This window comes from Bombina bombina, chromosome 4, assembly GCF_027579735.1.
Source record: "Bombina bombina isolate aBomBom1 chromosome 4, aBomBom1.pri, whole genome shotgun sequence".
Lineage (NCBI taxonomy): Eukaryota > Metazoa > Chordata > Amphibia > Anura > Bombinatoridae > Bombina > Bombina bombina.
This window is the reverse complement of record NC_069502.1, coordinates 317033942-317045017: the sequence shown is the minus strand read 5'-3', so window position 1 is coordinate 317045017 and position 11076 is coordinate 317033942. Positions and strand designations below refer to the sequence as shown.

Sequence of the window (11076 nt, the reverse complement as noted above, 5' to 3'; positions counted from 1 at the left end):
TCGGCTCCACCATGGAAGCTACCTTTGAGACAGGACCTTCTTGTTCAGGGTCCATTCGAACATCCAAATCTGGTCTCCCTCCAGCTGACGGCTTGGAGATTGAACGCTTGATTCTATCGAAGCATGGGTTTTCAGATTCTGTGATAGATACTCTGGTTCAGGCCAGAAAATCGGTAACTAGAAAAACTTACCATAAAATATGGAAGAAATATATCTGTTGGTGTGAATCCAAAGGATTCCCATGGAATAAAATAAAAATTCCTAAGATTCTCTCCTTTCTACAAGAAGGTTTGGAGAAAGGATTATCTGCAAGTTCTCTAAAGGGACAGATCTCTGCTTTATCTGTCTTACTACACAAAAGACTGGCAGCTGTGCCAGATGTTCAAGCATTTGTTCAGGCTCTGGTTAGGATCAAGCCTGTTTACAGACCTTTGACTCCTCCCTGGAGTCTAAATCTAGTTCTTTCAGTTCTTCAAGGGGTTCCGTTTGAACCTTTACATTCCATAGATATTAAGTTACTATCTTGGAAAGTTTTGTTTCTCCAACATAGGTGTGTCCGGTCCACGGCGTCATCCTTACTTGTGGGATATTCTCTTCCCCAACAGGAAATGGCAAAGAGCCCAGCAAAGCTGGTCACATGATCCCTCCTAGGCTCCGCCTACCCCAGTCATTCTCTTTGCCGTTGTACAGGCAACATCTCCACGGAGATGGCTTAGAGTTTTTTAGTGTTTAACTGTAGTTTTTATTATTCAATCAAGAGTTTGTTATTTTGAAATAGTGCTGGTATGTACTATTTACTCAGAAACAGAAAAGAGATGAAGATTTCTGTTTGTATGAGGAAAATGATTTTAGCAACCGTCACTAAAATCCATGGCTGTTCCACACAGGACTGTTGAGAGCAATTAACTTCAGTTGGGGGAACAGTGTGCAGTCTCTTGCTGCTTGAGGTATGACACATTCTAACAAGACGATGTAATGCTGGAAGCTGTCATTTTCCCTATGGGATCCGGTAAGCCATGTTTATTCAGCAAGTAAATAAGGGCTTCACAAGGGCTTATTAAGACTGTAGACTTTTTCTGGGCTAAATCGATTCATTATTAACACATATTTAGCCTTGAGGAATCATTTTATCTGGGTATTTTGATATAATAATATCGGCAGGCACTGTATTAGACACCTTATTCTTTAGGGGCTTTCCCAAAGCATAAGCAGAGCCTCATTTTCGCGCCGGTGTTGCGCACTTGTTTTTGAGAGGCATGGCATGCAGTCGCATGTGAGAGGAGCTCTGATACTTAGAAAAGACTTTCTGAAGGCGTCATTTGGTATCGTATTCCCCTTTGGGCTTGGTTGGGTCTCAGCAAAGCAGATACCAGGGACTGTAAAGGGGTTAAAGTTCAAAACGGCTCCGGTTCCGTTATTTTAAGGGTTAAAGCTTCCAAATTTGGTGTGCAATACTTTTAAGGCTTTAAGACACTGTGGTGAAAATTTGGTGAATTTTGAACAATTCCTTCATGTTTTTTCGCAATTGCAGTAATAAAGTGTGTTCAGTTTAAAATTTAAAGTGACAGTAACGGTTTTATTTTAAAACGTTTTTTGTACTTTGTTATCAAGTTTATGCCTGTTTAACATGTCTGAACTTCCAGATAGACTGTGTTCTGAATGTGGGGAAGCCAGAATTCCTATTCATTTAAATAAATGTGATTTATGTGATAATGACAATGATGCCCAAGATGATTCCTCAAGTGAGGGGAGTAAGCATGGTACTGCATCATTCCCTCCTTCGTCTACACGAGTCTTGCCCACTCAGGAGGCCCCTAGTACATCTAGCGCGCCAATACTCCTTACTATGCAACAATTAACGGCTGTAATGGATAATTCTGTCAAAAACATTTTAGCCAAAATGAACACTTATCAGCGTAAGCGCGGCTGCTCTGTTTTAGATACTGAAGAGCATGACGACGCTGATAATAATATTTCCGAAGGGCCCCTAACCCAGTCTGATGGGGCCAGGGAGGTTTTGTCTGAGGGAGAAATTACTGATTCAGGGAACATTTCTCAACAGGCTGAACCTGATGTGATTGCATTTAAATTTAAGTTGGAACATCTCCGCATTCTGCTTAAGGAGGTATTATCCACTTTGGATGATTGTGACAAGTTGGTCATCCCAGAGAAACTATGTAAAATGGACAAGTTCCTAGAGGTGCCGGGGCTCCCAGAAGCTTTTCCTATACCCAAGCGGGTGGCGGACATTGTTAACAAGGAATGGGAAAGGCCCGGTATTCCTTTCGTCCCTCCCCCCATATTTAAAAAATTGTTTCCTATGGTCGACCCCAGAAAGGACTTATGGCAGACAGTCCCCAAGGTCGAGGGAGCGGTTTCCACTTTAAACAAACGCACCACTATACCCATAGAGGATAGTTGTGCTTTCAAAGATCCTATGGATAAAAAATTAGAAGGTTTGCTTAAAAAGATGTTTGTTCAGCAAGGTTACCTTCTACAACCAATTTCATGCATTGTCCCTGTCGCTACAGCCGCATGTTTCTGGTTCGATGATCTGATAAAGGCGGTCGATAGTGAGTCTCCTCCTTTTGAGGAGATTATGGACAGAATCAATGCTCTCAAATTGGCTAATTCTTTCACCCTAGACGCCACTTTGCAATTGGCTAGGTTAGCGGCTAAGAATTCTGGGTTTGCTATTGTGGCGCGCAGAGCGCTTTGGTTGAAATCTTGGTCGGCTGATGCGTCTTCCAAGAACAAGCTACTTAACATTCCTTTCAAGGGGAAAACGCTGTTTGGCCCTGACTTGAAAGAGATTATCTCTGATATCACTGGGGGTAAGGGCCACGCCCTTCCTCAGGATCGGCCTTTCAAGGCAAAAAAATAAACCTAATTTTCGTCCCTTTCGTAGAAACGGACCAGCCCAAGGTGCTACGTCCTCTAAGCAAGAGGGTAATACTTCTCAAGCCAAGCCAGCTTGGAGACCAATGCAAGGCTGGAACAAGGGAAAGCAGGCCAAGAAACCTGCCACTGCTACCAAGACAGCATGAAATGTTGGCCCCCGATCCGGGACCGGATCTGGTGGGGGGCAGACTCTCTCTCTTCGCTCAGGCTTGGGCAAGAGATGTTCTGGATCCTTGGGCGCTAGAAATAGTCTCCCAAGGTTATCTTCTGGAATTCAAGGGACTTCCCCCAAGGGGGAGGTTCCACAGGTCTCAGTTGTCTTCAGACCACATAAAAAGACAGGCATTCTTACATTGTGTAGAAGACCTGTTAAAAATGGGAGTGATTCATCCTGTTCCATTAAGAGAACAAGGGATGGGGTTCTACTCCAATCTGTTCATAGTTCCCAAAAAAGAGGGAACGTTCAGACCAATCTTAGATCTCAAGATCTTAAACAAGTTTCTCAAGGTTCCATCGTTCAAGATGGAAACCATTCGAACTATTCTTCCTTCCATCCAGGAAGGTCAATTCATGACCACTGTGGATTTAAAGGATGCGTATCTACATATTCCTATCCACAAGGAACATCATCGGTTCCTAAGGTTCGCATTCCTGGACAAACATTACCAGTTCGTGGCGCTTCCTTTCGGATTAGCCACTGCTCCAAGGATTTTCACAAAAGTACTAGGGTCCCTTCTAGCTGTGCTAAGACCAAGGGGCATTGCTGTAGTACCTTACTTGGACGACATTCTGATTCAAGCGTCGTCCCTTCCTCAAGCAAAGGCTCACACGGACATTGTCCTGGCCTTTCTCAGATCTCACGGATGGAAAGTGAACGTGGAAAAGAGTTCTCTATCCCCGTCAACAAGGGTTCCCTTCTTGGGAACAATAATAGACTCCTTAGAAATGAGGATTTTTCTGACAGAGGCCAGAAAAACAAAACTTCTAGACTCTTGTCGGATACTTCATTCCGTTCCTCTTCCTTCCATAGCTCAGTGCATGGAAGTGATCGAGTTGATGGTAGCGGCAATGGACATAGTTCCTTTTGCGCGCATTCATCTAAGACCATTACAACTGTGCATGCTCAGTCAGTGGAATGGGGACTATACAGACTTGTCTCCGAAGATACAAGTAAATCAGAGGACCAGAGACTCACTCCGTTGGTGGCTGTCCCTGGACAACCTGTCACAAGGGATGACATTCCGCAGACCAGAGTGGGTCATTGTCACGACCGACGCCAGTCTGATGGGCTGGGGCGCGGTCTGGGGAGCCCTGAAAGCTCAGGGTCTTTGGTCTCGGGAAGAATCTCTTCTACCGATAAATATTCTGGAACTGAGAGCGATATTCAATGCTCTCAAGGCTTGGCCTCAGCTAGCGAGGGCCAAGTTCATACGGTTTCAATCAGACAACATGACAACTGTTGCGTACATCAACCATCAGGGGGGAACAAGGAGTTCCCTAGCGATGGAAGAAGTGACCAAAATCATTCTATGGGCGGAGTCTCACTCCTGCCACCTGTCTGCTATCCACATCCCAGGAGTGGAAAATTGGGAAGCGGATTTTCTGAGTCGTCAGACATTGCATCCGGGGGAGTGGGAACTCCATCCGGAAATCTTTGCCCAAGTCACTCAGCTGTGGGGCATTCCAGACATGGATCTGATGGCCTCTCGTCAGAACTTCAAAGTTCCTTGCTACGGGTCCAGATCCAGGGATCCCAAGGCGGCTCTAGTGGATGCACTAGTAGCACCTTGGACCTTCAAACTAGCTTATGTGTTCCCGCCGTTTCCTCTCATCCCCAGGCTGGTAGCCAGGATCAATCAGGAGAGGGCGTCGGTGATCTTGATAGCTCCTGCGTGGCCACGCAGGACTTGGTATGCAGATCTGGTGAATATGTCATCGGCTCCACCTTGGAAGCTACCTTTGAGACGAGACCTGCTTGTTCAGGGTCCGTTCGAACATCCGAATCTGGTTTCACTCCAGCTGACTGCTTGGAGATTGAACGCTTGATTTTATCGAAACGAGGGTTCTCAGATTCTGTTATCGATACTCTTGTTCAGGCCAGAAAGCCTGTAACTAGAAAGATTTACCACAAAATTTGGAAAAAATATATCTGTTGGTGTGAATCTAAAGGATTCCCTTGGGACAAGGTTAAGATTCCTAGGATTCTATCCTTCCTTCAAGAAGGATTGGAAAAGGGATTATCTGCAAGTTCCCTGAAGGGACAGATTTCTGCCTTGTCGGTGTTACTTCACAAAAAACTGGCTGCTGTGCCAGATGTTCAAGCCTTTGTTCAGGCTCTGGTTAGAATCAAGCCTGTTTACAAACCTTTGACTCCTCCTTGGAGTCTCAATTTAGTTCTTTCAGTTCTTCAGGGGGTTCCGTTTGAACCCTTGCATTCCGTTGATATTAAGTTATTATCTTGGAAAGTTTTGTTTTTAGTTGCAATTTCTTCTGCCAGAAGAGTTTCAGAATTATCTGCTCTGCAGTGTTCTCCTCCTTATCTGGTGTTCCATGCAGATAAGGTGGTTTTACGTACTAAACCTGGTTTTCTTCCAAAAGTTGTTTCTAACAAAAACATTAACCAGGAGATTATCGTACCTTCTCTGTGTCCGAAACCAGTTTCACAGAAGGAACGTTTGTTGCACAATTTGGATGTTGTTCGCGCTCTAAAATTCTATTTGGATGCTACAAAGGATTTTAGACAAACATCTTCCTTGTTTGTTGTTTATTCCGGTAAAAGGAGAGGTCAAAAAGCAACTTCTACCTCTCTCTCTTTTTGGATTAAAAGCATCATCAGATTGGCTTACGAGACTGCCGGACGGCAGCCTCCCGAAAGAATCACAGCTCATTCCACTAGGGCTGTGGCTTCCACTTGGGCCTTCAAGAACGAGGCTTCTGTTGATCAGATATGTAGGGCAGCGACTTGGTCTTCACTGCACACTTTTACCAAATTTTACAAGTTTGATACTTTTGCTTCTTCTGAGGCTATTTTTGGGAGAAAGGTTTTGCAAGCCGTGGTGCCTTCCATTTAGGTGACCTGATTTGCTCCCTCCCTTCATCCGTGTCCTAAAGCTTTGGTATTGGTTCCCACAAGTAAGGATGACGCCGTGGACCGGACACACCTATGTTGGAGAAAACAGAATTTATGTTTACCTGATAAATTACTTTCTCCAACGGTGTGTCCGGTCCACGGCCCGCCCTGGTTTTTTTAATCAGGTCTGATAATTTATTTTCTTTAACTACAGTCACCACGGTACCATATGGTTTCTCCTATGCAAATATTCCTCCTTAACGTCGGTCGAATGACTGGGGTAGGCGGAGCCTAGGAGGGATCATGTGACCAGCTTTGCTGGGCTCTTTGCCATTTCCTGTTGGGGAAGAGAATATCCCACAAGTAAGGATGACGCCGTGGACCGGACACACCGTTGGAGAAAGTAATTTATCAGGTAAACATAAATTCTGTTTTTTGGTTGCAATTTCTTCTGCTAGAAGAGTTTCAGAGTTATCTGCTCTGCAGTGTTCTCCGCCCTATCTGGTGTTCCATGCAGATAAGGTGGTTTTGCGTACTAAGCCTGGTTTTCTTCCTAAGGTTGTTTCTAACAAAAATATTAACCAGGAGATAGTTGTACCTTCTTTGTGTCCGAATCCAGTTTCAAAGAAGGAACGTTTGTTACACAATTTGGACGTAGTCCGTGCTCTAAAATTCTATTTAGAGGCTACAAAAGATTTCAGACAAACATCTTCCTTGTTTGTTGTTTATTCTGGTAAAAGGAGAGGTCAAAAAGCGACTTCTACCTCTCTTTCCTTTTGGCTTAAAAGCATCATCCGTTTGGCTTATGAGACTGCCGGACGGCAGCCTCCTGAAAGAATCACAGCTCACTCCACTAGGGCTGTGGCTTCCACATGGGCCTTCAAGAACGAGGCTTCTGTTGACCAGATATGTAAGGCAGCGACTTGGTCTTCTCTGCACACCTTTGCCAAATTTTACAAATTTGATACTTTTGCTTCTTCGGAGGCTATTTTTGGGAGAAAGGTTTTGCAAGCTGTGGTGCCTTCCGTTTAGGTAACCTGATTTGCTCCCTCCCTTCATCCGTGTCCTAAAGCTTTGGTATTGGTTCCCACAAGTAAGGATGACGCCGTGGACCGGACACACCAATGTTGGAGAAAACAGAATTTATGCTTACCTGATAAATTACTTTCTCCAACGGTGTGTCCGGTCCACGGCCCGCCCTGGTTTTTTTAATCAGGTCTGATGAATTATTTTCTCTAACTACAGTCACCACGGTACCATATGGTTTCTCCTATATATATTTCCTCCTGTCCGTCGGTCGAATGACTGGGGTGGGCGGAGCCTAGGAGGGACTATATGGCCAGCTTTGCTGGGACTCTTTGCCATTTCCTGTTGGGGAAGAGAATATCCCACAAGTAAGGATGACGCCGTGGACCGGACACACCATTGGAGAAAGTAATTTATCAGGTAAGCATAAATTCTGTTTTTAAATAATTTTTATTAGATAATGTTATTATGAGTGTAACTGTACTTTTAAATGTATTTTTGATCTGTTTATGCAACTTTTTATTCTTGCGTAACAGTTAACCATGGCTGTTTCCGACAGGCGCAAAGACCCACAATAAACTCCTTATCGCCTGCGCACAACAGTTAACGTACCACTCGTAATCTATCCATAATTTGGCATTTTGACCCTGTTTGTGTTTGGAATTATTAAGGGAATTTAAATGACACTAAAATAGCACCAACCCCTCTCAACACTTTAATGACATGAAATTAACTCTACAGAAAAAATAAATGCACCTCAAATTCATATAATTCCTTTCTAACATTCAAAACATGTCTCCATTCTACAATGCATTTTTAGAGTAGCAATATTATCTGCTGCATTTGTGTTTGGTTTATCAGTCTTACAATTTGTTCTATTTTCTCCTCTATTCTTATTTAATATTTCTAACAACATTCAAATGTTTTTTCTTATTTGCAGATCTCTACTCTTCCTTATCAGATGGCCTAAGTGAGCTAAGCATCCTTTGTGACATGGAGGTAATACGGTTAACCATTTAGAAGTCTGTTGTATGTAAATGTTCCAATACTTTATGCATTAACATTGTTTTTCCACAGTTCAGCTCTGATTACTTTGCATTTTTTGAACAACCCCTGCGGACCTTGCTATGCATTGGGCCACCTGCCATTTTGGCCTACAAGCGAGAATCTTCAGAAGATGAAAGATTGCATGCAATGATGCAGGTACTGTTTTCATGGCATGTTTTTAAGTTGTCTTTATTTTTGTTTATAGTTATCTATATTTGATTGCTAGTTTTAGAAATTTAATAATACATTTTGACAATATAAATTTAAGTTTTTACATTACTACAGACTTTGACAAGTTTTTAAGCGTTAGGAGCCAGCATTTTCATGGCATGTCCATTTCTGACCTATGTTTCAGCAAGTACAGTACATAAACTTAGCAATCCCTGCTTCTATGTTATTGAAGTCTATGAGGAAAAAGAAAAGAAAGCATAGAACACAAAACTAAGGCACAGAGAACATGAAATAGGAGCAAAAAGGAAGAATATTACTCATAATGAGATAACAAGAGCCAGATATTATTGGTTAAATTGAAGTTGTGGTTGAAGAGCTATTTCTTGAGCTTTTCACCTGAAAGAACGTGAACCTGGTAAGGGATAGGCAAGGTGTCCGTACACGGACACTGGTGTACATGACTGGCCCTTGCAGTGTCCGCCACCTATTTTTGCGGAGGGGAGGAAGGAGTAGGACTGATGAATGCTGATCCTCACTCCTCCTTGACCCAAGTGGTGCCACGCTTAGTAGCGGGAAAGTGAGGGAAGAAGCAAGCTGCCTGCAGTCCACTAACCGTGAGTCGTGTCCCATCCTAATTCCTTGATCTGTGCGGCAGTGTGGTGCTGGTGTCTGTGTGTAGAAGACTGCTGCCTACTCTGACAAACCTTACGTGGGTTTGGTCAGGAGTTGCAGACTCTCAATATAGCCCCCAAAAAATAAAAGGTAATACAGTGGAGCAAAAAAGTATTTAGTCAGCCACAAATTGTGCAAGTTCTCCCACTTAAGAAGATGAGAGAGACCTGTAATTTTCATCATAGGTATACCTCAACTATGAGAGACAAAATGTGGAAACAAATCCAGACAATCACATTGTCTGATTTGGAAATAATTTTTCTTTCATGTTATTGGCAAGAGTCCATGAGCTAGTGACGTATGGGATATACATTCCTACCAGGAGGGGCAAAGTTTCCCAAACCTCAAAATGCCTACCCCCCACCACACCCACAATTCAGTTTTACAAACTTTGCCTCCTATGGAGGTGGTGAAGTAAGTTTGTGCTAGATTTCTACGTTGATATGCGCTTCTCAGCATGCTGAAGCCCGGTTCCTCTCAGAATGCAGTGAATGACAGAGGGATGTGAAGGGCGTATTACCTATTGAATGCAATGGTCATCCTAACGGGGATCTATTTCATAGGTTCTCTGTTATCGGTCGTAGAGATTCGTAGAGGTCGTAGAGATTCATCTCCTACCTCCCTTTTCAGATCGACGATATACTCTTATATACCATTACCTCTACTGATTCTTGTTTCAGTACTGGTTTGGCTATCTACTTTATGTAGATGAGTGTCTTTTGTTAAGTATGTTACTTTTATTTATGACACTCAGCTATGGTTTGGCACTTTATATGTAAAGTTCTAAATATATGTTTTATGCTTATATTTGCCATGATTCAGGTTAATCAGTATATTTCCTTCTTACAGACTGTCAGTTTCATTTTGGGAAATGCATATGAAAAAATTATTTCTTACCTGAAAATTTTTCAAATTGACTTTCTTTTCTAAATTGCGGGCTGTTAGGCTCGCGGGAGTGCAAAATGCTATAATTTATTGGGTCATTTTTGGCGCGAGAATTACGTTTGTTGACGTAATGACGTCATTTCCGGCGTCTTAGTTGGCGCCGAGAGTTTTCACGTAGTTGCGTCATCTATGATGCTCGTGTTTGTTGCAGACGTTTTTGGCGCCAAAAATATTCTGTCAATTGTGGGCGTCATACTTGGCGCCAGATTTTTGACATTATTTAAAGGGACAGTAAACCTTAAAAATAATGTTATATAATTCTGCACATAGTACAGAATTATATAACATTATTTAAGTGCTATAGTTCTAAAACCCTTTTTTCTCTTTTAATATGTAAAAATTACGGCGCTTTTACAGACCCGCTCTCTGCTGAGCGGGTCTGTAATATTTAGTCAGCTCATTGGGCCAGCTGTATAGTCACAGCCCGGCCCGACCGCGCCATAGCACTAAGTGTAGCTCGCTCCTGTCACAGGATAAACTTTCAAAAGCAGACAATATTTCCATTAGTAGTAATCCATTACCTGTTGTTGTTCCTTCAACATCTAATGTTCAGGATATTCCTGTTAATGTGAGAGAATTTGTTTCTAATTCTATTCAGAAGGCCCTATCTGTTATACCACCTTCTAATAAACGTAAAAGGTCTTTTAAAACTTCTCATAAATTCGATGAATTTTTAAATGACCGACAGCATTCTGATTTATCTATCTCTGATGAGGATCTATATGGTTCAGAAGATTCTGCCTCAGATATTGACACTGACAAAACTTCATATTTATTTAAAATGGAGTATATTCGTTCTTTATTAAAAGAGGTGTTGATTGCATTAGATATAGAGGAGACTTGTCCTCTTGATATTAAAACCAGTAAAATTTTAAATTCAGTTTTTAAACCTCATGTAGTTATTCCAGAGGTTTTTCCAGTTCCTGATGCTATTTCAGATGTAATTTCTAGGGAATGGAATAGTCTGGGTACTTCATTTACTCCTTCTTTAAGGTTTAAGAAACTGTACCCTTTGCCGACTGATAGATTGGAGTTTTGGGAAAAGATCCCCTAAGCGTACTACTATTCTTACGGCAGATAGTACTTCTTTTAAAAGATCCTTTAGATAGGAAGCTTGAATCTTATCTAAAGAAGGCTTATTTATGGTCAGGTCATCTTCTTAGACCTGCTATTTCTTTGGCTGATGTTGCTGTGGCTTCAACTTTTTGGTTGGAAACTTTAGCGCAACAAGTACCAGATCCTAA

The 11076-nt window shown here is 42.3% G+C and overlaps 1 protein-coding gene across 1 annotated transcript in view; it reads left to right on the top strand.

The window, feature by feature from the left end:
* Positions 1 to 7539: 7539 nt before the first annotated feature.
* Positions 7540 to 11076, top strand: part of ERICH6 (glutamate rich 6) — a 310411-nt gene continuing 306874 nt past the window's right edge. The window contains exons 1-3 of the mRNA XM_053711724.1: positions 7540 to 7558; positions 7938 to 7996; positions 8075 to 8200. Of these exons, the coding sequence (XP_053567699.1) occupies positions 7540 to 7558; positions 7938 to 7996; positions 8075 to 8200 (204 nt within the window). The remainder of the gene's footprint in view (positions 7559 to 7937; positions 7997 to 8074; positions 8201 to 11076) is intronic.